Consider the following 27,505-nt stretch of genomic DNA (forward strand, 5'->3'; position numbering starts at 1 on the left):
CCACATTTCAAAGAGCTCTCTAGACACTGTACCCTGTGGATTTTCCCTTTTAAGCTCAAGGAGTGTTTCTCTAATTGGCAGGAAGTAGACCACTCCTATTAGAGGATGGTACACAAGGTTCTGGCCAACTATGTACAAGCCAGATTCTACAAGCAGGCCTACTAACATGCACACTGGCCTATATTTTAAACAAACAATTATCGCAGACACACAAAAACATGCTTATTTGTTTGCTCTGCATTACAGTATTCTGTACTGGTACTTTATTTCCATTAGATCACATCAAAACTGACTCAAAATTGAAGTTAAATACCAATAAGATCGAATTTGAACTACAATGTGAGCAAGAATACTCAACTTTATTTATAGAGCACTTGTAACAAAAAACGCAATACTCAAATCGTGAATGCTTAGTCATTTATACAAAATAGCAACAATCAGAAATAACAGCAGTATTGTGACAAACTTAACTTAAAACAATAGCAATAGAAAAAAAAAACTGCTTGACGTCATGCATCAAATAATTTAAGCCCCACACATCACCATTACAACAGAATATTTGTAAACGCAAAAGAATTGCAGATCTACGGTATCTGTGGCCACCAGTTGAAAGAACAAGAGGCTCACCCTTCTCAATGAAGGGACAGGAACACATCACGTTACATCACATTAAAAAAAAAAGTGGTTAAGTTGGCAAAAAAAAAAAGCTTCAGTTAAGCACAGTCAAAATACTAGCAAAATATGTCATCTAGTTGCCATTATTTCTGATAAACGGTTGATACAACCAAACATAAATAACGCACAGGCACACACCGTTTACACTGTAGTCAAGCATTGTAGCATCGTACAATGCATTAACTTGTATGACTCATCCCTCAAATAATATTCACTGCAGTATATGGCTTACAGGTAAGAGCTACAAGTGAACTCATGTCACTGCAGTTTTAGTTTCCTTTGGATGATCCTGATGACTATCTTATTTTGTAGTGCCTTTAATTTGATTAAAATACATATAGAAAGAAAACAGGACTGAATTGGTTTAGAATAGCGGCGATGTGGCGAGGCCTGTGAAAATGACAAAGGAAAAATGCTTGAGCCTAATTATAATAGAGAGAATAGGAGCGAATAACCCCATCATCAGCGCGTCAATGAGCGGTTTCCTCTGGAGTGAATAACACCAAAGTGCCTTTGTAAAATGCTCTTTGAGCGCCTTGAAGCAAGAAAAGGTGCTACATACAGGAATGCAGTAAAACTTCCTGAAACAATTGCCATGCTGGAAATGGCAGAAATTACGACTCTGGGGGCATGGGAATGTTAACGTTTACCTCATCAACACTTAAGAGCTCATACTGATAGTCATCGTTATAACTGTAACTGATAATTATGCTACCTGGCAGCTTGTAGAGCACTATATTCTTCTCAGTTTCAGACTGAAACAGATATTTTCCCTACAAGTTTCAAATATTTAAGCTCACACAGGACAGTGTGATTATTAATGAAACAAAAATCCTCTATAATGAAATTATTTAGGCAAAATGAGTTTGAAACCAAGCAACATGTTTTAAGAAAATCAATTGTGGAATATGTTTCATGGCAAAACACTAATTCAACTGGGTACACATTACAATGTTACTTTCAAAATTGTTGTCGTGTTGAAGAATATATTACATTTTATACATTTTCATTTAATAAAACCTGAGGCAAATATTCACGAGGGAGACAATATTTGACATTGTTATTCTCTACTGACTGACAATGCGGCGGGTGAAACACACAAATGCATAATAAGCTCAACTTTAACTCACAACATAGTGCTTAATCAACTTTCTGTGTCTCTTAAAGGAAAACAGTATGAGGGGGGCTGAGGGACTCAACTCATATCCTACTCTCATAAAAACCTTTGAAACGTGACTCAAATGAGTGATAACGAGTGAATGTACTCTACTGCTAACAGAAAGGAGGTCCCTGCATCATACACCAACTGTGCAGTCAATACACATTAAAATATGAAAACAAGGTAGAAAAATAATACTATAATGCAATATTAATTAGTACTTCCGCAGGGTTGTAGTTATAACATTTTTGGTGCGCTTGAGGACGATAAAGGGTAACACCCCTGTGCCTTAACCCGTGCTAATAAACCACCAGTAATATGAAGTTGACAACTATATTACGCCATTGAGTGTCACAGGACTGAAGCCTTATTCGCTTACTGCCTGCCGTTCTTTGTTCAGATGAGCACATTCTGGCATCATGGCAGAAAAAGAACAATTACTCTGCTTTAGATACTTTCATATTAATCAGTAAGATCAGTAAGCTGAGATAAAGTTGGAATGAAAGATTTGAATGAAAGACATTAGTCATTTTATTTTAGATTGATGTACTGTAGCCACCTAAGAAGCCTACTGCTTTTCATTTATTTGTATGACAGGTAAGAAGGTTGAGATGTTACTTAAAGCTCACATAGTTACTACTAGTGGTTTTATGATTGTGACACTGACACTTTTACAATTATAGTTGAACTTAATAGAAAATAAAGTTGGAAGAGAACAGATGGTGTTCGGCTTTGGAGGCTCCAGTCTATATGAAATATTGTCTGGGATAGCGTCCAGCACGTCCGCGACCCCAGTGAGGATAAGCGGTACAGAAAATGGATGGATGAACCTCACATATCAACCACAAGGTGGCGCCATAGGCCGGTCCATCGTGTGGAGCCCATGCCAGCAGGCCACAGGCAGAACCACACAAATATGCCTTTTGAGGCATTTGAAAACAAGAGTCAATTTTACATATAGTGCGTGAACGTCTGTTATATATACATATTTGGGCATATAAAAAAAAAAAAAAAAAAATTCACTTTTCTAACACAATCACAGTGCTATTGGCATCAAAAGGAGGAGCAGGCTTCATTCATGCCTGGTCATGCATTTGAATCTGTTTGTGAAGTAGAAGACTTCATCATGAATATGATTTTCATCATTGCTGTTGGAGTATCGAAACCTTTTATAGGCCTTTTCGGATTTTGTTCCACTCCACGGCAGTTTGATCTTTGACGCGTGGTTTATAATGACATCACTGCAGGAGCCAATGTGCAGAGACCCCAGCCCGTCAATGAAGAACTCTGTGGGGAGAAAAAGAACACATACACACTTCAATCATAAAGCAATTTTGTCATTACAGCTATAGCAAGACCGAAAAAAAACCCCTCATTGAACACTTCATTAGGGACAATTAACTGAAGATACTGGATATACCAAAGTTCCACATACCCTCTCACCCAATCCCAAATATTCAAAACAACGTTGGATTTGTAATCAGATCCTCTCCTGCTGAACGAGAGGATAGAAATGCCAGCCACTCACGATGGTTTTCGTCAAGCTAGGAATAAACACGATATTTAAACCAGTGAAATCCGTAACAACAGCTCAGGGGAACATCGCTATAGCTAACTGCTCACAGGTGGGTAAGGCGCGCATAACAGAATGAGCAGCACAATGTCCGTCAGACTGAAGCAAAAAAAAAACAAAATCGTTTATTTACCTTATATCTAATTATGTAATTATTGTAAAAGCATACAGTACCTACATAAAGTACAATATTATAGAATGATGTGTGTCTTATTTAAAAAAAAAAAAAAAAAAAAAAAAAAAAAAAACTTAAAAAAAAAAAAAATCACAAAGATTTGGGTTGGTTTTTTTGAGGCGATACGGGTGTTTTGAGCAGTCAAGGGATGCATTATTGAGGAGGCAGGCAGAAATGTTCAGGGGGCTTCAAGTAGCAGCATATTTTAATTTTATATTATTATTTATTATCATTATTTATTATGATGCTATCTTAGCGCTCGCTACACGGCATCTTTCACTACTGAACTACTTTCACTCTAATAACACAATTGGCGCGAGGCAAGTGACTAAAGGTATAGCCAGCGTGGCGCAAATCAGCATGTGCGAAGTGCAATTATTAATATATATTATTTGGAGCAACAGTAAAAATTGAAAAATCGTTGATGAACGATGGGGGCAGGGGGGGTGGCGCAATCTAGGGGCCTGGGGTTTGAAGGCCAGCATTGCCGCTGAACGCAGTTAATGACTGTTAACAGGGCACTGTTATTTGTGTGTCATTACTCATTTGCCATTAAAGCACACGAAAAAAAACTTGTACCACTTGCATCGCAAGCTTCACTTCTCCAGCCATTGTGATGTTACAACCCATGCACAAATAATGTGAACTGGAACGCTTGAATAACAATACAAAAATGAGCAGAAAAACAAAAAACGCTCAAGGTACCCCAATTTAATAGATTAACCCACTCTATGGCACTTATGAATATACTTGCAAATTAAAATTTGGTGTAACTTTTTCTCATTTACTTCAGCTTTCCCCTTGAATACAATTCCCATCTCTTCATAAATTTGTTTAGTTGTGTGGGTGAGGACAAAAACAGAAGAACTAGACAAGGGCACATTACAAGATCAATCAGGAGACTTTACAAAGCAAATCTATCGAAACGATGTTAATTCAGCAAGACTCAAGTAACCAACATAACACTTCTGGTTTTGCTCTTATTTTGAAATTCAAAATCGCAATCAACTCCAGTGACGGACTTAGGCTAACTTGACGATCGCCACACTGTGCAAATTACGTAATTTCGACTCAAACAACATTATACAAACATACAAAATTAATAAATGTTTTAGGCACTTGTTTTTTTAAAGATTAACATACTTCCCTAAACAAAATACATTACGGTGACTTTGTGGCTGTTTCTATAGTCTCCCTTGCAGACAGCTGATCACAGGACGGAGCAGAGGAGTTGAGGAAGCATCCGCGGATTTGATTTGAGGGTATGTTTGAGAGAGCCGTGCCCCCCTCCTCGCCCAGCATTTAGCAGACCCTAGTTTTGAGTTATAAGCCTGGTCATATAACAAATCACACTCGTATCTCGAGGCGCCACAGAAATTTTGATGCAGCTCAATCATTCGACATTCAACTTTTGTGGCCAGGAGTCAGAGCTACTCACCCAGATGGCCGCGTCGAGCCAGGCGGGGGTTAAAGCCAACCTGCTGCACTTTGTCTGTTCTCCCCATGAAGAAGTTGATGACAGCATCAGCGACCACACAATTAGGAAATCCCTCTATGGCATGATGATAACCGCGTCTTATATGTATACAATCACCATCTTCTCCCCCCGTTTCCACTGAAATAGTGTGACGGAAGGTTGAAGTCCAGCCTGTTAACTCTCGAACCGCACCCCCAACCTGTGGCATTTAAGACACAAAATAAGGTTAACAATACATTAAAAAAATTATAATAATAAGTAAAAATGCAAGCATAGATTCATGATAGAAATTATGCAGCTGACTGAGGATGTTAGCAAGGAACTGAAGGACAGTCTCGTTAACCTAACAGCATAGTAGCCAAGGCCATATTTGAACATTTTTGGAAAACAAGGAAATTTTAACAAACATGAAGAGTTCAGTTGCTTCAATCTACAAATACTGTTCATAAAGAAAAACCATTTTTAGTAAGCGCATGTTGTTATGTTGTGACAGTAATTTGAAAATGATTTGACGTGATTATATTACGCTAATGACTTGAGCGACCTACAGTGGGTACGGAATGTTTTCAGACTCCCTTACATTTTTCACTCTTAGGTATATTGCAGGCATATGTTAAAATCATTTAAGTTATTTTTTTCCTCATTAATGTACACACAGCACCCCATTGTGACAGAAAAAAAAAACGGAATTGTTGAAATCTTTGCTCATTTATTAAAAAAGAAAAACTGAAATATCAGACAGCCATAAGTATTCAGACCCTTTGCTGTGACACTCGTATATTTAACTTGGGTGCTGTCCATTTCTTCTGATCATCCTTACAATGGTTCTACACCTTCATTGGAGTCCAGCTGTGTTTGATTATACTGATTGGACTTGATTAGGAAAGCCACACCCCTGTCTATATAAGAGCTTGCAGCTCACAGTGCATGTCAGAGCAAATGAGAATCATGAGGTCACAGCAACTGCCCGAAGCGCTCAGAAACAGAATTGTGGCAAGGCACAGATCTGGCCAAGGTTACAAAAAATTTCAGCTGCACTTAAGGTTCCTAAGAGCACAGTGGCCTCCATAATCCTGAAATGGAAGACGTTTGGGACGACCAGAACCCTTCCGAGAGCTGGCCATCTGGCCAAACTGAGCAATTGGGGGAGAAGAGCCTTGGTAAGAGAGGTCGCGTCCCACAGCGAGGGACCCAGGGCGGTCCGCCGGCCACACCGAGGCGCCCCGACAACCGGCCACCCAGATTAAAGATAAAAAAGAAAGATTATTCTGATTCTGATATAAAGGTAACCATAAGTCTTTAAAATCTGCTTAAAAACTAAAGTAATTGATGCCCCCTCAACGTGTTTCATAATTGCCTATATTAATAGTTGAAACTGTAACTATATTACTATGATTGCAAAATATAATCTGAAACACATGTAACATTTCCTTTAAAAATGGCAGACAGACAATTTTTTTTAGGAAAAATGTAAATTGAGCTCTTCCCTGATATACAAAGCTTTTCGCTACATCCAGATGGATCACTTAAACATACACTATATTGCCAAAAGTATTCACTCACCTGCCTTGACTCAGATATGAATTTAAGTGACATCCCATTCTTAATCCATGGGGTTTAATATGACATTGGTCCAGCCTCTGCAATTATAATATCTTAAACTCTTCAGGAAAGGCTTTCCACAAGGTTTAGGAGTGTGTTTATGGGAATTTATAACCCTATTTCCAGAAGTGCATTTGTGAAGTTACACACTGATGTGGGACGAGAAGGCCTGGCTCTCAGTCTCCGCTCTAATTCATCCAAAAGTGTTCTATAGGGTTGAGAACAAGTTCATCCATATCAAACTCTCTTATCCATGTCTTTATGAACCTTGATTTGTGCACTGATGCACAATCATGACCTTGATTTGTGCACTGATGCACAATCATGACCTTGATTTGTGCACTGATGCACAATCATGACCTTGATTTGTGCACTGATGCACAATCATGATGGAACAGAAAGGGGCCATCTCCAAACTGTTCCCACAAAAGTTGAAAATGTCCAAAATATTAGCCCCTGAGCTCCAGTGAAAGGAACTCTGAATGCTTCAGAATTCCAAGAGATTTTGGACAGTTTTGGGGATTACCCCTTCTGTTCCAACATGTCTGTGCACCAGTGCACAAAGCAATCTCCATAAAAACATGGTTGAGAGAATTTGGTATGGATAAACCTGACTGGTCTGCACAGTCCCGCCCTCAACCCCATAGAACACTTTTGTGCTGATTTCGAGTGGACTGTGAGCCAAGCCTTCTCATCCATCATCAGCGCGTGACCCCACAAATATGCTCCTGAAACAATGGGTATAAATTCCCATAAACACACTCCTAAACCTTGTTGAAAGCCTTCCCTGAAAGCTGTTATATCATATTAACACATATGTACTATATTTAGAATGGGATATTAGTACTTAAAATTACATATGACTCAAGGCAGGTGAGCAAATACTTTTTACAGTATAGTGTACTTCCTTGACACCGATTTGCTAGTTTCCTATTCAGACAGGGTTGTGGTACCATCTTGTCGCATCTCAGAAAGAGCACAAAATGGAAAATAGTCCACTTGAGTCACGAGTGACCTGAATTACTTTTACGGGATACAAGCTGACATTGGGTCGATGTTTTTGTTTTGACTCATGAACTCGACTCAACTCACTTCATAACATTCAACATTTTGATAGATAGTGGACAATTTTTCAAAAAACAGGCTTTAAGCTGTTTATTTGCCCTTAAACTAAATATAAAACAAAGACTGTTACAAGAGTTCATTCATTCATTCGGGCGTGCTGGAGCCTATCCCAGCTGACTTTGGGCGAGAGGTGGGGTAGACCCTGAACTGGTCGCCAGCCAATTGCACCACATATAAACAAACAACCATTCACACCCACATTCATGCCTACGGGCAATTTATAGACTTTAACCTAACCTACCATGCATATTTTTGGGATGTGGGAGGAAACCGGAGTACCCAGAGAAAACTCACGCAGGCACGGGGAGAACATGCAAACTCCACACAGGCGAGGCCGGATTTGAACCCGGGTCCTCAGAACCGTGAGGCAGACGTGGTAACCAGTCGGCAACCATGCCGCCAGTTACAAGAGTTGTGTGATTCAAATAACCACCTAACTTTGCCTTCGAGTCTGCTAGCTTAGATATTTATACACAAACAGTGCATCAACACGTGTAGACAGACAATCTCACAATACTCACAGGCATCTGCAAAAACTCATTTTACTGCAGTTAACAGTAGTTATGAAACTCTTGTTTGTTTGTGTCAGCATGACTTAATTATTCTGCCCCCAGTGGCCAGTTTGCCCAAAACAGAAGGAATCACAAAGAATTAATCCTGAAGCACAAACCAATTTCAATAGGGAATGATACTTTGAGAGTGTTTTGAGTTACGAGCGTAGTCACAAAACAAAAATACACTTCAAGGCATCACTGTTGGTGAGTTTTTCAGCGAATATCTGGCTATTAATATTGCCGTAAATGTGTACAGCCACCTAGCGCCACCTGTAATTTTTTTTTCTGAGCTTAAAAAAAAAAAAAGGGGCATCTTGAGATGCAGCATTTATTTAAGTGGACAACTCAATACCAGACCAATATTTGATATTCAATGATTCAGAACAAAGCCACAATTTCATTCTTATTTATCAACGCATCGCTGACAACTGTTAGTTATCTAGAGGAAGTCACAACGAAGGCAGTGAGTTCTCTCAGCACCACAGCATTCTGCGGCTTTGGAATATAAAAATGCTTCTGTCTGTTTCTGTCCATTTTGTTCAATAGGAAGAATGAACATGGGAAGTTGCAGTCTGCTGTTTGTTGCATATTACTTATCGTGTCCTTACCGCAATTGTGCAGCACTATGTATTAATTCCAAAGGTGGGTAGTAATGCACTACATTTACTCCGCTATATTTAATCAAGGAAGATTTTGGATAAATTGTACTTGTTATAGTAGTTTTAATTCCGCATGCTTTTTACTTTTACTGGAGAATTTATGTTATGAAGGAACGGTACTTTTACTATGTTACAATAATCTATATGCCGCTCGCGACGTTCATTTATCAATAATTGTGTGCACAATCTATTTTTAAACTTTCGTTTTTGACTTCCGCATTGGACGCCGTTGCACCAATGCACCGTGATTACCACAGTGATGTTTGACTCAAGTTCACTAATCAAACAACACAGGAAAGTCACATGTCCACACACAAAGTCTTCTATTGGGCTTTGCTGGCCAATCAAAGTGAGTCGTGCGCGACTCGTGTTTGCAGACTATGAAAAAGAAAAGCTTTAACATGCAATGTAGTTTTGGCGCCAAACTTGGATATTTCAGCCCACTTCTAACTTGAGAACACACCTCGTGGTAAGTTGTAAGTTTTTTCTGTTGTTTTGGCTGTGCATATGGTGGTAACATTAGCTATATCTTTGTTACAAGAGGATAACATGCATCTTCTGTTCTCTCTCTCTGTCTCGCTCTCTCCCGCCCTCAGTCTCTCTCTCTCTCTCTCTCTCTCTCTCTCGCGCTCACATACACACATACTGTACACAGGCGTGTGTGGCCTCCCATTGAACAGGAGTTTGAATGTAATCAGTTACTTCTTCAGCCACATGCCAGTTAAAAGAGGGAGTACATCCTTGTGCAACCAGATTTATATTTATTTTATTTAATCTTTATTTACCAGGTAAAAGACCAGTTAAAACAGAATATCCTCTTTTGCAATGGTGACCTGGCCAACAAGGCAGCAAGTTAAACGTCAAGTCCAAGTCAATCACATTCAAGTTTATTTCAGTTGTTTATTTTCACATCCCCTCTCAAAATGATATGAAATGAATCAATTGAGTTGTACAAATTCTAGGTCACATTACTGGTAGAACAAGTTTTAAAATGATTTATCTTGGTCAAAATTCTTTTATAACACAAAACCCTGGCATTTGAACAAGGCTGTGTATACTTTTGATATCCACTGCAGCCTTGTTCCTGTTTTTATTTTGTGAGTCGACAGTATGGTGCTGTTTAACAATTTCTTGGAGCTAAATTTGACTTAATTTGTAATTTCATAAAGATTTTATTTATGTTTTAGACTAAGTAATATAGTTCACAAATATCTGAATTTGCACATTCATATTTTATTTAATTTGCGGTTCATGCTCTCATTTAAAAAAATGTATCAGAATTTACTCACTCGTACTACAATACTTGAATAGTTTTTTTTTGAATGAGTACTTAGTTACTCTTACTCAAGTAATTATTTGGAGGGCTACTTTTTACTTGAGTCATATTATTCTAAAGTAACAGTACTCTTATTTGAGTACAGTATTTGGCTACTCTACCCACCTCTGATTAATTTCTTATGCTCGCTTGGGCAAGAATAGATGCGCTGCAGGAAAACGTGGTTACAAATTGGAGCTCTCTAGTTGCAACAGCGAATGGGAGGAACAGTGATGTGTTGGAAATACAGTCCATCAAACTCACAACTTGTTCCACATAAAATTACCTCAATTCCGCAAGGCTTCTTTGTTAGCCTAGTGCTGCTGAATATACCCGTATTTTCTTGCATTGATCTTACCAGATCCAGACCGGTCCTCTCAAGTATGTCCACCATCTTCTCCAACTTGGTGTCTGCATTGAAGAGGAAATCATCATCCACCCAAAGCACATATTTGGTGGTCACCTGAGACACTGCCAGATTTCGCCCAGCAAACCAACCCTGATGATCAAACAAGGACCTGGAATTTGCAGTGTTTGCTTAAATCGACATTCAATACTTATTGAATAAATATTTACCTTTCCAAAGGGCATAATGAATTGTTCAATGTGAGGTCCAGTCACTGGCTGAGGCTGCTCATTATCATCTGCTATCACTATGGTGATGGTTGGATAATACTGTCGTATGCTATCGATGAGGTCTTTGAGTTTACCATAACGTAGAAATGTCTTCGTCACAATGGTAACAAACGTGCTAATATTGTTCTCTTGGGAGGGGGAAACACAAAAGCACTGATTAAGTTTCAGAATATGACATAAAACAAGATCAAACAATACAGAAGAGAAAACATGCCCACCTTTTGGAAAGCCAGTGTTGTAAAGTCTTGGGACGGCAGAATGTCCAATTTTTATGGTGAAAAATGAGCGGTGACCTTCAGTTGCAAACTGAACTGTGGAGTAGAAACCAACTGCAATAAAACCAGCTCTCAGATAAACTTAAGGGTCTGTTGCCCTTCCTCACCGCTACCATCTTTACTGTTTGCAAAAGGAGTGCAATGCAAGTAGGCAAGCGCCACACCTACAATGTACTTCAAACACATCACACGCGAGCAAGGCATAGATAGCATCGGCCTGCAGCCTAATCTAGAACTGCAGAGGCAACTACAGTGACAAGCTTCTAACTCAGTGTGTTGCAACATTTACTGAGCCACGCCGCACATTTTACATCAGAAACATCTCAACTCATAATGGTGATCCCGTACTCACAAATTCCCTGAGAGTGAAATCAAAGCCTGATTAGTTGAACAAAAGCTATTATGAAGTTGTATTACTAGTAACAGGTTGATATTCATTAAATTGAGTGGGAGAGGGTTTCATTGTTCTCTGTTATTATATGACACTGGCAAAGATACAGTGGATGTAAAAAGTCTACACACCCCTGTTCAAATGCCAGGTTTTTTTGTGATATGAAAAAATCTGTTTTTTCACCTGTTTTTTGACCGATAATCTGTACAACGCAACTGAAAAAAAAAAAAGTAAATATTTCCAAGTTTGGAAGTAAAAATAAACAACTGAGATAATATGGTTTCATAAGTGTAGACACCCTGCTGTGTACAGAATTACCCAATCACATTCAAACTCATGTTCAAGTGAGCACACAACTCCCACTATTTAAATTGCCTCAAAATACCTAAAGTTCAGGTGCACCAGTAGGCTTTTCCAGACATTTCTGCATTCTAGGAGACCCCTGAAGGTTTTATGCTAACTCTGCTGTTTAGAAGTGTTCATAACTCCCTCCACCTTGACTGAAGCCCTAGTTCCATTTAAAGAAACAACTCCAAAGCACAAAGCATGATGCTGCCACCACCATGCTTCACTGTAGTTACGGTGTTTTGTTTTGTTTTTTGACGATGCGCAGAGTTTTTTTTTCGCCAAATATACATTTTAGAATTATTATCAGACCATAATACATACTACGTGTTTGGGAGAACTGTGATGCAAAATATAGCCAGGCTTAGATGTTTTTCTTTTGTAAGATAAGGCTCCCATCCTGTCCCCCTACCCCATAGGATAGACATATGAAGAAGGGACCGTGTTTTCAACTGTACTAAACAGTCAGTACTTGCCATAAAATCTTGCAGCTCTTTTGGCAGCCTCCCTGATCAGTTTTCTTCATCTTTTCATCAACTTTGGTGGGACATCCAGTTATTGGTAATGTAACTGTTGTGTCATATGTTGTCCACTTAATGAGGTGACCTATGGTATATGATGCCTTGGAAATTCTTTTGTATCATTTTCCTGACCTATACCTTTGAACAATGAGATCCCTCTGGTGCTGTGGACCATGGCTTGTGCTGAAAGATGCTCAATGAAAATGTCAGGAAAAGCCCATTAGAACATCTGAATTTTATTTGGGGTTAGTCAGAGGCGCTTTAAATGCCTGACCTCCATTTAACGAGTTTGTTTATACACACACACACACACACACACACACACACACACACACACACACTGGGGATGTGACATATTCAGCCAAGACGAAGACTGCCCAACAACCGCTTATCATCGCAGCATTTAAGGAGCCATTTACTGTAGAATTCGACCAGGCTGAAGCTATTATAAAAGCTTTTGGGGTATTTATTACTGAAGACATGAGGCCATACTCTGTTGTAGAAACTTTCAATTTTCAGGTTCCACTGTATATTCAGCTCTTGCTTGTAATCAAATGCAATGTGTGATGCTTAAGTTTCTTGTCATCTCTCTGTGGTTTGTGACCAAGGTTCAACCAGAAGGGCGGGCCAAAGTCCTTTTATTGTCTCTGGTATGTTTACAAGGGTGCTAGTGGTAACTGTTTTCCTATCAAACGTCATCCTCTGCTCAAAGGCTGATCATTAACTATATAGCCCTGAATTGAACAATGTCTCTTAGAGTCACAGTGTCTCTGATATCTTCTCTGGGGCAGTGCTAATACGAAATTGTAAATTAGAGCAATCAACATACTGTAGCTATGTGACAAATAGTATTTGTTTAGAAAGTCTGTTTTATAAAAATATATGACATTGTTCACACATGAGATCACTGCACCTGTGTCTGCTGTCCTGGGATGGAACACCGTGTTTGTATAGGTGAGAAACTGGAGCTGCCTGTTCAACGCAGAGAGAGAAGCACTTGAGAGGCTCATGTGCATCTTTCCCTCTCCTTTAACGGAGACCTTATCCACTGTAGCAGCGACATCAAAAGTTCCCAGTGTGGAGGTCAAATATACCTTGAATGGCATTTCATGAAAGGAATAAAAGCATTGAACATTTTTACATCTTGTACATAAAGGCATGCATGTGTGGGGGGACTGAACTTACCGTATGATTCGATGTTGCTTCTTCAATAAGACCCAAACCTAAATTAAAGACAGTGAAAATTGATTTACTGCCCTGAATGATGAGGATGAGGTCAAGTTATTTCACAAAAAAACCACCCAAGCATGTATTTTAGGATATAGAGTAGAGTAGGAATCAAAGTAATGCACAATATGACACGATATTTGATCAATGATAACAGGGCGTTTATACAAATACTGTAAATTCTGAGAAATGTGAATCCACAATACATGACAATAGCTAGGTCAATGAACATGTTGGAAATGTGTCTGTTTTCCACAGCAAGCATATACAATGATACAATAATTGAAGTGAAAAACCAAAATACATTTTTCAGCTCAATTCATAGGGTAATGCCAGATTCACTCAGCCAATTTCAACTTGCATGTGTCACTCTGACTCCATCCATCCATCCATTTTCCGAGCCGCTTCTCCTCACTAGGGTCGCGTGCGTGCTGGAGCCTATCCCAGCTGTCATCGGGCAGGAGGCGGGGTACACCCTGAACTGGTTGCCAGCCAATCGCAGGGCACATAGGAACAAACAACCATTCGCACTCACAGTCATGCCTACGGGCAATTTAGAGTCTCCAATTCATGCATGTTTTTGGGATGTGGGAGGAAACCGGAGTGCCCGGAGAAAACCCACGCAGGCACGGGGAGAACATGCAAACTCCACACAGGCGGGGCCAGGGATTGAACCCGGGTCCTCAGAACTGTGAGGCTGACGCTCTAACCAGTCGGCCACCGTGCCGCCTCACTCTGACTCATTTTGGCAAAATCATACCTTTAGTGTCAATAATCTACTGAAAACGTCCAAAACGTACAGTATTTTTATACAAAAGTAATGAAAAAAATAAGAAACCAAACAATGTAAATGTGCAATTATTACACCAGATCGCCAACTTGCGTTTAATTTCACGCACCCCATGGCGTGCACTACAGTTTGACAATCCCACCATTACCTGGTATGATGATTGTGTTGAGGGGTCGCACCGCCACACCTTGGGAAGGAAACTGAAGAGGACTGTTCGCCTCATTTACAATCAGCATATCTGCAGGGCTTGAGGACCTTCATATACAAAATACTCTATGTTATATGTTATATAATGAAGGGACTTAAGGACAGAGGTGATGTGATCCAATCATTTGGTGCCAGTGAACTTTCTGGCAGCACTATTTTGCATGTTGTGAGTTTAAGTTTTTTTTGTGGTCCTCAGGGGGTAAGTCGGAAAGAAGGACAATGCCGTAGTCGAGTCGAGAAGAAACGAACGCATGGATTCGAGTTTCGGCATCTGGTTTTATCATTGAGAAAATCTTGGAGGGGTTACGTAGGTAAAAGAAGGCTATTTTGTAAAAGTCTTGAATGTGAGCAGTGAAGGAGAGAAGCCCAAGTTTTTAACTGTAGCACGTAATTGTTCAGTTATTGAGGGTGAGGTTGAGGTCTGCATAACAAGTGAGTTTGGTTTTTTTGGCCCAATAACCAGCAAGGTTTGAGACATCCAGCTTGTGATGGCATGCAAAGAGGACTCAAGATGAGTGATTTTTAAGTGGTCGTCGGGAGTGAGAGGTACTTTATATAAATGTGAGTGTTGTCTGCATAACAGTGAAATTGAATATCATAGTGACAGAGGATGGATCCTAGAAGAAGCATATATAGAGGAGAGGGCCAAGTACTGAGCCTTGTGGGAGGCCACAGTTGGTCAGTAATCAGAGAGAGAGCATCGATGAGAGATATGTTGTCTTCTATTTGATAAGTAGAAGAGTGCAGAATTGCTAATACGGAGAAGGGTTGTTAGACAATTTAACCGAATGGGTTGGTCAATTGTGTCATATGCTGCACTAAAATCGAGTAGAATGAGGAGAGAAGATGACAGAATCGGAGTTTATGAGGAGGTTGTTTACTACTTTGGTGAGGGCAGTTTCGTTACTATGAAAATGCAGCCCTATGGGGGGCACAAGCCAGTGCAAACTGTAGGCGGGTCCCAAGCCAGGATAAATGCAGAGGTTGCTTCAGGAAAGGCATCCAGCTTAAAACTTTGCCCAAAAAATATGATCGTTCATCGAAAGAATTCCATACCGGATCGGTCGTGGCCCGGGGTAACAACGTCCGCCCCGGGCACCGTTAACCTGCAGGGCGCCGGTAGAAATTCAGCGACTGTTGGTCAAAGACGAAGGAGATGTGGAAAGCGGGTTCTTAGGCAGAAAGAGAAGCGGAAAGCACATAGCCTAGAACTGAATGTGGGGACGTTGAATGTTGGGACTATGACAGCAAAATCTCAGGAGTTGGTTGACACGATGATTAGGAGAAAGGTTGGTATATTGTGTGTCTAGGAGACCAGGTGGAAAGGCACTAAGGCTAGATGTTTAAGGGCAGGGTTTAAATTATTTTACCATGGTGTATATGGGAAGAGAAATAGAGTAGAGTAGAGTTAGCCAAGAATGTCTTGGAGGTGAAAAGAGGATCAGATCGAGTGATGAGGCCGAAACTTGAAATTGAGGGTGTTATGTATAATGTGATTCGTGGCTATCCCCCACAGGTAGGATGTGACCTAAAGGTGAAAGAGAAATTCTGGAAGGAGCTCGACGAAGTAGTTCTGAGCATCCCAGACAGAGAGAGAGTCGTGATTGGTGCAGATTGTAATGTTGGTGAAGGAAACAGGGGTGATGAAGAAGTGATGGGTAAGTACGGCATTCAGGAAAAGAACTTGGAGGGACAGATAGTGGTAGACTTTGCTAAAAGGATCGAAATGGCTGTTGTGAACACTTTTTCCCAGAAGAGGCAGCAACATAGGGTGACCTACAAGAGTGGAAGTAGAAGCACGTCTTGTGCAGACAATGCAATATGAAGGAGGTTACTGACTGTACGTTAGTGGTAGGGGAGTCTGTGGCTAGACAGCATAGGATGGTGGCGTGTAAGATGACTCAGGTGGTGAGGAGGAAGATTAAGAAGGCAAAGCCACAGCAGAGAACCATGTGGTGGAAGCTGAGAAAGGAATAGTGTTGTGCGGCTTTTCGGGAAGAGGTGAGACAGGAGGAGCTTCCAGAAGACTGGACCACTACAGCAAAGGTGATCAGAGAGACAGGCAGGAGAGTACTTGGTGTATCTTCTGGCAGGAAAGGAGAGAAGGAGAGTTGGTGGTGGAACCTCAAAGTACAGGAAATCATACAAGGAAAGAGGTTATCTAAGAAGAAGTGGGACACTGAGAGGACCGAGGAAAGGCAAAAGGAATAAATTGAGATGCGACGTAGGGCAAAGGTAGAAGTAGCAAACGCTAAACAAGAGGCATATGATGACATGTATGCCAGGTTGGACACTAAAGAAGGAGAAAAGGATCTATAAAGGTTGGCCAGACAGAGGGATAGAGATGGGAAGTATGTGCAGCAGGTTAGGGTGATTAAGGATAGCAATGGAAATATGTTGACTGGTGCCAGTAGTGTGCTAGATAGATGGAAAGAATACTTTGAGGAGTTCATGAATGAGGAAAATGAGAGAGAAGGGAGAGTAGAAGAGTAATGTAAGGCAAGTGTGGTGGACCAGGAAGTGGCAATGATTAGTAAGGGGGAAGTTAGAAAGGCATTAAAGAGGATGAAAAATGGAAAGGCAGTTGGTCCTGATGACATTCCTGTGGAGGTATGGAAGCATCTAGGAGAGGTGGCTGTGGAGTTTTTGACCAGCTTGTTCAATAGAATTCTAGTGCGTGAGAAGATGCCTGAGGAATGGAGGAAAAGTGTACTGGTGCCCATTTTTAAGAACAAAGGTGATGTGCAGAGCTGTGGCAACTATAGAGGAATAAAGTTGATGAGCCACACAATGAAGTTATGGGAAAGAGTAGTGGAGGCTAGACTCAGGACAGAAGTGAGTATTTGCGAGCAACAGTATGGTTTCATGCCTAGAAAGAGTACCACAGATGCATTATTTGCCTTGAGGATGTTGATGGAAAAGTACAGAGAAGGTCAGAAGGAGCTACATTGTGTCTTTGTAGATCTAGAGAAAGCCTATGACAGAGTACCCAGAGAGGATCTGTGGTACTGCATTCGGAAGTCTGGAGTGGCAGAGAAGTATGTTAGAATAATACAGGACATGTACGAGGGCAGCAGAACAGCGGTGAGGTGTGCTGTAGGTGTGACAGACAAATTTAAGGTGGAGGTGGGACTGCATCAGGGATCAGCCCTGAGCCCCTTCCTGTTTGCAGTGGTCATGGATAGGCTGACAGATGAGATTAGACTGAAATCCCTGTGCACCCTGATGTTTGCAGAATACATTGTAATCTGCAGTGAAACCAGGGAGGAGGTGGAGGAACAATTAGAAAGATGGAGGCATCCACTGGAAAAGAGAGGAATGAAGATTAGCCGAAGTAAGAAAGAATATATGTGCATGAATGAGAGTGAAGCTATAGGGAGAAGAGATACCAAGAGTAGAGGACTTTAAATACTTGGGGTCAACAGTCCAGAGCAATGGTGAGTGTGGTCAGGAAGTGAAGAAACGGGTGGAGGAAGGTGTCAGGTGTGTTATGTGACAGAAGAGCCTCTGCTAGGATGAAGGGCAAAGTTTATCAAACAGTGGTGAGGCCAGCCATGATATACGGATTAGAGACAGTGGCAGTGAAGAGACAAAGGAAGCAGAGCTGGAGGTGGCGGAAATGAAGATGTTGAGGTTCACTCTCGGAGTGACCAAGTTGGATAAAATTATAAATGAGCTCATCAGAGGGACGGCCAAGGTTAGATGTTTTGGAGACAAAGCTAGAGAGAGCAGTCTTCAATGGTTTGGACACATACAGAGGAGAGAGAGTGAATATATTGGTAGAAGGATGATGAGGGTGGAGCTGCCATGCAAGAGAGCTAGAGGAAGACCAAAGAGAAGGTTGATGGATGTCGTGAGGGAAGACATGAGGGCAGTTGGTGTTAGAGAGGAAGATGCAGGAGATAGGCTTACAAGGAAAAGGATGACACGCTGTGTGGAAAAAGAAGTTTCATTACTCTGAAGTGTCCTAAAGCCGGATTGAAAAGTTTCAAAATGATTGAGTTGAGATAGTTGGTCAATTTTTTTCCAAACAGTTTTTTTCCCCCCCCAGAACATTTGAGAGAAATGGAAGGTTGCGATTCTCAAGAAACATCAGGGTCGAGGTATGGTTTCTTTGAGCAGCGGTTTAATTCAAGCAAATTTTGAATGAGGAGGTAACAATTCCAGAGGAGAGAGAGTTATTGACGTTGTTGAGATGAGGGCCGAGTTCACACATTTCAAACGACTAAACAACAGAAAACAATTGGTGATTAGTGAACTCAAGAAAAGCAAGAATGCTGCCAAGTTTGCAATGCCTTTTGGTTTTGGTTTCATTTCAACAGACATTGTGAGAGGTGGTGTGGTGCAATTTCTGTACACTGCAACGTTTGTCAGGGCCCGATGATTGATGCAGGTTACAGGTTTTACTTGTCTGACTGAAAGATGACACAAGGATGGGCTCTTTTACAATGACTTATTAACAATGAAAACTGTCTTTTTAAAGACAGTAGAATATTGTGTTCAGTGTTCAACCTTCTTTAAGGTGTATTGAAGACAACAGGGAAAGTACAAAGGGGTAAAACATTTCAGGTTAAGTTCTGGAAACTTATAATTTCAATTGCAATTTAAGGAACTGTGGAAGTATTTAGTTGGCTACTTTCAATGATAGTTAATGATAATTAATTGGAATTAGCTGGAGATTTGGGCCTATTGATTGAATGTAACCCTAAAATAAACTAACATTAACTAACAAACATAATAATGAAGAATTTGCTTTTAAGCAGACACGCAAAATATTATTAAAGCTATTTTTGCTCAAAAATTAAATACATATACAGGTATAGCCAAACTTATGCTAGAACACTTTGCAATAATTAAATTTGGACGCCCCCCTCCGGTCGCATGCCAGGGGCCACTGACCCCCACATCTCTTTGCACACCACTGAGCTATAGATCCATCATGACAACTCTTTTTCTACAGACAGCTGATGTAATGAACTTGTAATTTTCATTCATTAAAAAAAAACAAAAAAAAAAACCTTACTTTACCTCATCTGAATACTCTTGTATTCTTGATCTCTGTGACGCTTCACACCCTCGGGATCGGGATGTGATTGTAAGAATTTCATGTCCAGGTTGTGGGCCTTTACGCGTGGAAAAAGCAGTTTGGAGAAAGGCAGGCGAAAAGTCTCCTTATCAGCCACGCAGACACACGTATTCGTTGCCAAGCGGCTGTACCGGAAAACAAATAAGTGATGACCAGGATCAACCATTACAGAATCAAATTAACTTAGTGAAACCCACCATGCTACATCCTTCTTTATATGATAGGAAATGTTATTATAGTCATTAAAGATGTCTTGAATTTTCTCCCTGATGACCAACTCCATTTCAATGGTCCTTCCTGGCCATAGGTCAACTCCTGAGCCGCCTCCTGGGCTCCATGAATTCAACAACGCTACCAGCATGAAACCACTGATCACAAGCAGTCCAAGACACTTCTTGTAGGTGATACGCATCTAGAAGGCAGATTGCAACATAAAGTAACTTTTCAAAGAATATGTAATATACAAATAGTACCCAAAAACACTATGCATCTTGCTTGAGTTACCAAAGACTAATTGTTCAAGTTGGTATTATACCTTATATTGCTATCATATACCGTTCGGCACCCACATCGACACAACACCAATAATATTTGGAAATGAATCTGCATGCACTCACTCACCTTTGTGGCTGCCCAGTTCCTTCTGCACCAAACCATTACAGCAGTCCATTCCTAACAAAACAAGCTTACTCAAATGTATCGAAAGTATTTTCACCTTTTAATGTCAATAAAACATCCACACTTTCAATCTTGAGGAAACATAATGCTGCACATCTCCCGCAGTGTGAGGGAGGAGGTGGAGTTTTACGATACTTCTCAGTAGACTTTACACCGATCTTATCGGCCTGATCGGTAGCGGCCGATAATTATAGTTTTATGCTGATCGGCTTTAATGTCATAATTCGCCCATCTGATCAATGATGTCATTGATCGGCTCCGCAAAAGACATTTACACTGCGTCGTCATCATGTACGGTATATTTGAATCCAAAAGCTAGTTTATTTGTAGCCTCGTCGCGTGTCTTTTGACCTAGTACTGTAAATATCTGACCACCAATAAAGTTATTTAAAAAAAAAAAAAAAAACATCAGCGGTGTGGGACACACAACACGTAATGCGTGGATCAGACTACAAGACAAATTTGGTCTTTCACGATTGCACTATGTCAGACTACTGCAATAAAATCTTGTATTCCGTTACCGCCACATCCCGTTTTTTAAGATCACTGGGCTTTATCTTGTCAGCACAAATGCAACCGGATACACTCGTTACCACGGCCACAACAACAACAATCGATCGCGTCGTGTGTAGTATAAGCACTAAATGGGAAAAAAACGTGTGTTGGTGGTCACCGGTGCTCGGGAGAGGACTTTAATTCAAGGATTGCTTGAGGTATGTTCACGTACTTTTAAGACGATACGGCTCGCAAGCAGGCAACAAAACGTTATGTAGCTTAGCAAGCTACTGCTAGCACTAACGGTTGTATGTAAACTTGCCACTGTTTTTGAAGTAATTACAGTAAATTAGCACCATTATTTCTGTCATGTTGTAGTGTTGGTTTGACCTGAGTGATTAGAATACATGACCTGACTAGAGCACTGATTTCCAACCTTTATGGAGCTAAGGCACATATTTTACAATTGAAAAATCTCACGGCACACCAACAAACAAAAATGTCACAAAAACTGGATACATTCATTTCTGTATGTACCTCCTGCCCTCTAATAGAAGAGCATTTATTTGTTCTGTCACTGTGCTTCACGAGCATAAATAGATGAATAAAGATATATTTATTGTAAATCTAATTTTTTTGCGCGATTAAGTAAATGAACAAGTCATTTAAATAAACACATTGCTCCATCTTGTGATCGGTTATCGTTTTTTTCAACTCGCTGATCGGTGATCGGCCCCAAAAAATCGTGATCATGTAAGGCCTACTTCTCAGATGGTTCAGCGTTCAAGAGAGTTAATTGATTTGTTCTCAAGCTATTTTCAACACTTTAGATTGCTTAATAAGAAGTGTAAAAAAAATAACAGCATGTACTGCACATATGAGATATTGACAAAAAATAGCAGGGGAGCGCCAATAAGTATTGACTTAAGATGTGCTTGAGTCCCTCTTCACTTATAAAATGTTTTTTTTTTTTAGAAAAGTACTGTTATACAAAACTCCTTTTTATAATCACCATATTTCATCTTAGTAGCAGTGAATCTCTCAGGCAAATTTGAGAGTGAATTTAATAAGCGACTGTGTAATTTCCCCAGCTTACTCCCCTTGTGTGGTTTATGTTAAATGTTGACAACACAGTACACAATAAAGCACATAATGAGAGCGGTTGAAAAAGTGGTCTCTGGGTACACTATTGTTTTTTTTGTCACTGACAAAGAAATAAATAAAAAATAAGATAAATCACAAAACGATATTGGGTGTGTATGAAGATGATGAATTTAAAAAAAAAATCTTAAATATCCAGAAAAAGTGTTTGGACCTCAGTGCTGGAATATGAGCTATGACGGAAATTTGGTTTGATAAGGATATGGCTTAGACTCAAGACTGTGAGAGAAAAGTTACATGTATATCGCACATGTTTAGTTATACATGTGAGATATAACTTTTTATAATTCAGTTGTGTCCCATGCCTCACTGAATTGCGGCAAAGTAACAAGGACTCCGACAGTGGATATAAAAAGTCTACACACCACTGTTCAAATGGCAGGTTTTTGTGCTATAAAAAATTGTTCCAATAATTCAAAGACTTTTTCCACAATTAATGTGCCCTATAATCTTCTATGACTAAACTGAAAAACATTTTTTTTTTAAACATTTTGGAGAGGGAAGTAAAAGCAAATAACTAATTTTATATGGTTGCACAAGTGTGCAAAAGACCAGATTTTCACAATACACCATGGACATAACTGCACTGAAAGGTGTCTGTATGAGAACGGAAAGTTAGTCATGCAACAAAATAAGATAAGATCTTTAAAAAATCATGAGGAAATTGTTTGGTTTGTTTGTGTTAAAGTCAAAGTTCAAACATATTGTAGTCTTCACACTGGTTAGTTAGCACTAACGTTTATCTACACTACGAGTAGAAGCAGTTTTTATTCATTTCAATCAAAATGGATAAAAAAACGGCTCCAGTCACTGTACAACCACCGAAGATAAACAACGATAGTCATTGTCACATATTCAGAAAATATTAACTTGATAAAAATGACATATAGTATGCAAATATACTGTACATTCTTTCTACACCCCTCAAGAAGTTTGTTAAACTGATTTACGAACAAAGTGACAAAATGGGCAGTGTAGAGGATTACAATATTCTTCTTTTCCATAAATTTGTAATGTTAATTATGACAAAAGAAAGTTCCTCATTTGTAAACCTCAACTGGTTACGTATAAATGCTTACATCTTTTTGACTATAAGTGACTTACACAGAACAGAATTTTGACCAAGAGTAGCTAATTATAAAATCCCCCCCCATGTACAATTTGATTCTGTCAAATCATAATCCCCAATTCAAGATATTTCTAATTCACCTTCCTTTTCAGATATCTTAAATAAAGGTTTAACTGGGCAAAATTACGTTATATTTATACATATGCAAATGGAATTCCAAGTTGACTAGTCAAAATAACATTATAGATATCCCAAACTGGAGTTGCAGATACGTACAATGCGGTTGCACAAACAGTATTTGTCATTCACTAGCTGATATGTGCAACTGAATTGTAGATATCTCTAATGAGAAACCGCCATACGCATGAATGGCCAAAAAAAAACAAAAACATGACGTCACGAATTGACGTTGCAGATGCAGTGCAGCTGTAATCCAGTTATGACAGGGCAAAACTGAACGCAGATATATCGGTCGTTTCGCCAACGAGTTAGTGTGTCGCTTCAGATATCGTCAATGAAAATTCTAAATATTCAAAATGTAACTACGACTAATCGGAAGGACACAAAGGCACATTAATGTTCATTCCGGAGAGTCAAATTTAGCTTTTAAAAGTTGAAACCGCTTGATTTATATTGCAAAGCGCATTTGACTTTTTTTCGTCATGTTATTTGAAGGTCCCCAACAACAAAAACTGTTTACTTTTTATTCTTACGAGCATTCTGAATGTGTGTTGAGCAAAAAGTAGCTACTTTTAAGGGTTATCATGTAAAAGCGCGAGTCGCGTGTGGCAATCTTACCGTGCGCAGCAGCCGGATGAATTTGTGCGGTCTTGCAATGCAACTTTGGGCGCAGCGGCGCGTTCGTGGCTCGATAAACGTGTTGCTGCTCTGGGTGGGCCTCACCCCCACGCACAGCGGAAGTCAAGAAGTCGCAGTTTAGCTGTCATTTTGACAAGAGCGCGACATTGACCGCAGGTGCGTGGCAAAAAAAAAAAAAAAAAAAAAAAAAAAAAAGGAATCTTTTAAAGACGGCGGCTCTCTGGTGCACGCATGGGGAGTAAACGTGGAACGCGCCCAAGACTGCAGAAAAATAAATAAATAAATGAAAAAAAAACACTTTCGTTGGCGAAAGTTCAAGGTACAGAGAGGAGGGGCGTTTCTTTCAAAACAAAACCAGGGCGATTGATTTTATTTAAGAATTGACTCACAAAATCAATACGAACTACCACCAATGAAAGCTAACTTTACATACGTGGTATTAGTAACTTCCGAAAAACATGTAAAGTGCAACATTTTATACAATCATGAAAACGCCACCAAGTTCAAAAAAAAAGAAAGAAAGAAAAAAGTGGACATTGGCACGTGTTCCATAGTTCTGGACTTAAAAACATTTTTCTACAGAAAGAAGCCCCCACCCTAAGAAAGACTCAGTATTTAGATTTTATTTATTTATTTTATTTTTATTTTTATTTTATTTATTTATTTATTTTTTACAGATCTTGGTCCACCCATATTTTGGTAGAAACCCTACTTGAGCTGTGACGCGAAGGGCAGACGCAGGTCTGATTTTCCCATACTAGGCAATATACTTGATTGGGTCACAAGCCTGGGGTGTAATTGTCGCCTATATTCAAAGTGGATTTTTTAAACTTTTTTTTTTTAGACAATGAGTGAAAATTGGGAGGTTAATTACATTTGTATATAGGCTTGTTTTGTTGAACTCAATCGCTGTAATGCCTCTGCAGCGAGTAGCCACCTGAGATAAGTGATACATTTTTGGTGGCTCTGTGCTGAAATCTTGTGTTAAGAAAATAAATTGTAGACATTTAAAGTTGCTTTGTCACTGGTCCCTTCTCCTGTCACCCGAACCGGGAGGAAGGGCTGAGACCAGTTTTGCACAATGCGGATGCAGGTTGCGCAGATACCAGATTGGTGACACCTGAGTGCTGAACGTGACGATAAACATGGTAGTCCTTGATATGGACCAATATCAGTTATCTGTCAGGGCCTCCTACTCGCTACCACATTCCCAAAATTTTGTTGTTGCAGTGTCTAAAGCAGTGCCATATTTTTGTCATTGTTATGGGCCAATGTGAGCTGTATCTAAGGCCCCACTTCAGCTCAGGGCCCTAGGCTGCAGCTTTGTGTGTCCTGCTATGCTGCAGCATCTCTGGTATCTCAGATGCTTCTGTGTCATCTGTCTCCCATGGGTGTAGCTGTGAATATATGTTTTGTTTTGTTTGTTATTTTGTATGTTGTGAGTCTGGCTCAATGCAGTTGTGCGCTTGTGTGTTATACACAGCAAAGTAACCAAGTGAAGACATAACGTACAATTTCAATAGACATATATATAAAAAAAGATAATAATAGAAATGAAGGAATTGAGGGACATCCCCACTAGAGTATGTGGCAGGTGGTGAAAGTCGTCCTCTTTTCCAATCAAACTTTTCACCATGATGTCTCATGTACTTCTGGATGGCAAAAGCTCAAGCGATCTTGATGGCAACACTAGTAAACAAACCCTTCTATGTCATTCGGCCAAGGCAGAGCGACTTTGAACACAGGGGAAATGGCTTGTATGATGATTTTAGCCTTTTCTGCTGCTGTAGTTTGAATGTGTGAAATGTCATGAGGTCAATTAGTTGGAAGGGAGAAAGGATACTGGCCGTAATTTACGTTTGCAACAGGTAACCTATCTCTTCTCTGAATCTTTTGATGATATTATGGACCGCAGATGATGAAATGCTGAAATCCCTTTCAATTGTACGGTGAGAAACTTCGTTCTTAAGATGTTGGAATATTTGTACACAAAGTAGTCAACCTCGCCCCATCCTTGCTTGTGAGAAACTGAGCCTTTTGGGGATGCTCCTTTTATACGCAATCATGACACTCACCTGTTCCCAATTAACCTGGTCAATTATGGAATGTTTCAATCGGCTGCTTTGTTTTGTTTTTTTTTCCACCGTGTGCAACTGCACAGTTCGCACATACCAAATAACGCCACTGCATCCACGTCTCTAAGAAGGGTCCCCTTGCTGAGACCCTTGAGTTTGGGAAAGAGGATAAAATCACACAGATCCAGATCAGGTGAAAAGGGAGGTTGCTCCAGATGTTCTTCTCAGCCAGGAACTGTCAGATGCTCACGACATTGTGAGCAGCCACGAGTTGTTCTGCCAAAACTATCGCTTCTTCTTGTCCACTCGACCAAGCAAACATCGCAATATCTCTGTGGATTTACTGCTTGATCATCTGGCCCACATCGAAGAGGAAAAATCATAGTTTATAGTTTGGGTTTGAAATATATCTTTTGGGACACCAGTCCTGGAACCTTTCTGACACACTTGTGACTGACATCCATCCATCCATTTTCCATACCACTTGTCCTCACTAGTGTCACCTATTCCAGCTGACCCCGGGCAAGAGGCGGAGTACTCACTGAACTGGTCACCAGCCAATCGTAGGCCACATACTGTATAAAAAAAAACAACCATAGCACTACGGGCAATTTAGAGTCTTCAATTTTCCAACCATGTATGTTTTGGGGATGTGGGAGGAAGCCGCAGTACCTGGAAAAACAAGAAAACTCCACAGAGTCGAGGCCGGATTTGAACCCAGGTCCTCAGAACTGTGAGGCAGATGTGCTAACCAGTCTTGATATAAAACCATGCAAAGAAATTAATTGAAGAGTCCAAATTGTCCATATAGTGATTGTGAGTGTGGTAGTTTGTCTACACGTGCCTTGTGATTGGCTAGCAACCAGTGCAGGGTACCCGCCTTTTGCCAAAAGTCATTTGGACAGGAAAAACAAAAACCTGTTAAATGTCCACCATGAATGGCAAATCCGATTTTAGTCAAATTAAAATGTCATTTTTCAAGTCTCGAAAGTCTGTCCTGCAATTGGCTGGCGACCAGTTCAGGGGGTACCCCGCCTCTCGCCCAGCGATAGCCGGGATAGGCTCCAGCACGCCCGTGACCCAAGTGAGGATAAGCGGTACAGAAAATAGAAAATGGAAGTCTCAAAAGTCATCATTGAGCATATACTGTAGATGGTGCAGTGTTTAGTTTGTGGTTGTCTGTTTTGATGTGTCAACCCATGTGACTGATCGGGTCTCCACAGCTTGTTGTTGTGACAAATTTCACACAGGATGCACGTCACATACTGTAGATTTGAAACAATTAGCTGGTTGTTACATAAAGGATGTCAGAGTAAATGTGAACAATCAGGTTGACTTTTCTCTGTAGATTGAGATAGAGGCCTTTCTGTGGAAGGAAAAAGCTTTTTTTTTTTAAAAAAAGTGCCTTTTCCTGGA

The 27,505-nt window shown here is 40.1% G+C and overlaps 1 protein-coding gene across 2 annotated transcripts; it reads right to left on the reverse strand.

Annotated features, from left to right (window-relative positions):
• Positions 1-403: 403 nt before the first annotated feature.
• On the reverse strand, positions 404-24,177 carry b4galnt1a (beta-1,4-N-acetyl-galactosaminyl transferase 1a). Of its 2 annotated transcripts, XM_061774706.1 has the most exons (12): positions 23,994-24,177; positions 20,414-20,464; positions 19,990-20,204; positions 19,735-19,917; positions 14,648-14,754; positions 13,668-13,705; positions 13,396-13,576; positions 11,169-11,261; positions 10,891-11,078; positions 10,673-10,813; positions 5,021-5,258; positions 404-3,121 (listed from the first exon to the last, which is right to left on the reverse strand). In XM_061774706.1, exons 2-12 carry the CDS (start codon positions 20,447-20,449, stop codon positions 2,907-2,909), a joined length of 1,635 nt encoding a protein of 544 aa, XP_061630690.1. In that variant the 5' UTR covers positions 20,450-20,464; positions 23,994-24,177; the 3' UTR covers positions 404-2,906. The 2 variants fall into 2 exon arrangements, with proteins under 2 accessions (XP_061630690.1, XP_061630699.1); XM_061774715.1 differs by lacking the exon at positions 20,414-20,464 and having other exon boundaries at positions 23,994-24,176.
• Between the last annotated feature and the right edge of the window lie 3,328 nt (positions 24,178-27,505).

This window comes from Phyllopteryx taeniolatus, chromosome 1 (genome assembly GCF_024500385.1).
Source record: "Phyllopteryx taeniolatus isolate TA_2022b chromosome 1, UOR_Ptae_1.2, whole genome shotgun sequence".
Taxonomy (NCBI): Eukaryota; Metazoa; Chordata; class Actinopteri; order Syngnathiformes; family Syngnathidae; genus Phyllopteryx; species Phyllopteryx taeniolatus.

Excerpts from the sequence above, each read along its gene's own strand:
- b4galnt1a (XM_061774706.1), bottom strand. The coding sequence starts at position 20,449 with ATGGTTTGGTGCAGAAGGAACTGGGCAGCCACAAAG. Across the intron at positions 13,577-13,667 it reads AAGCAACATCGAATCATACG|GTATATTTGACCTCCACACT; the intron begins GTAAGTTCAGTC and ends ATGCCATTCAAG. Across the intron at positions 3,122-5,020 it reads GGCTCGACGCGGCCATCTGG|AGTTCTTCATTGACGGGCTG; the intron begins GTGAGTAGCTCT and ends TTCTCCCCACAG.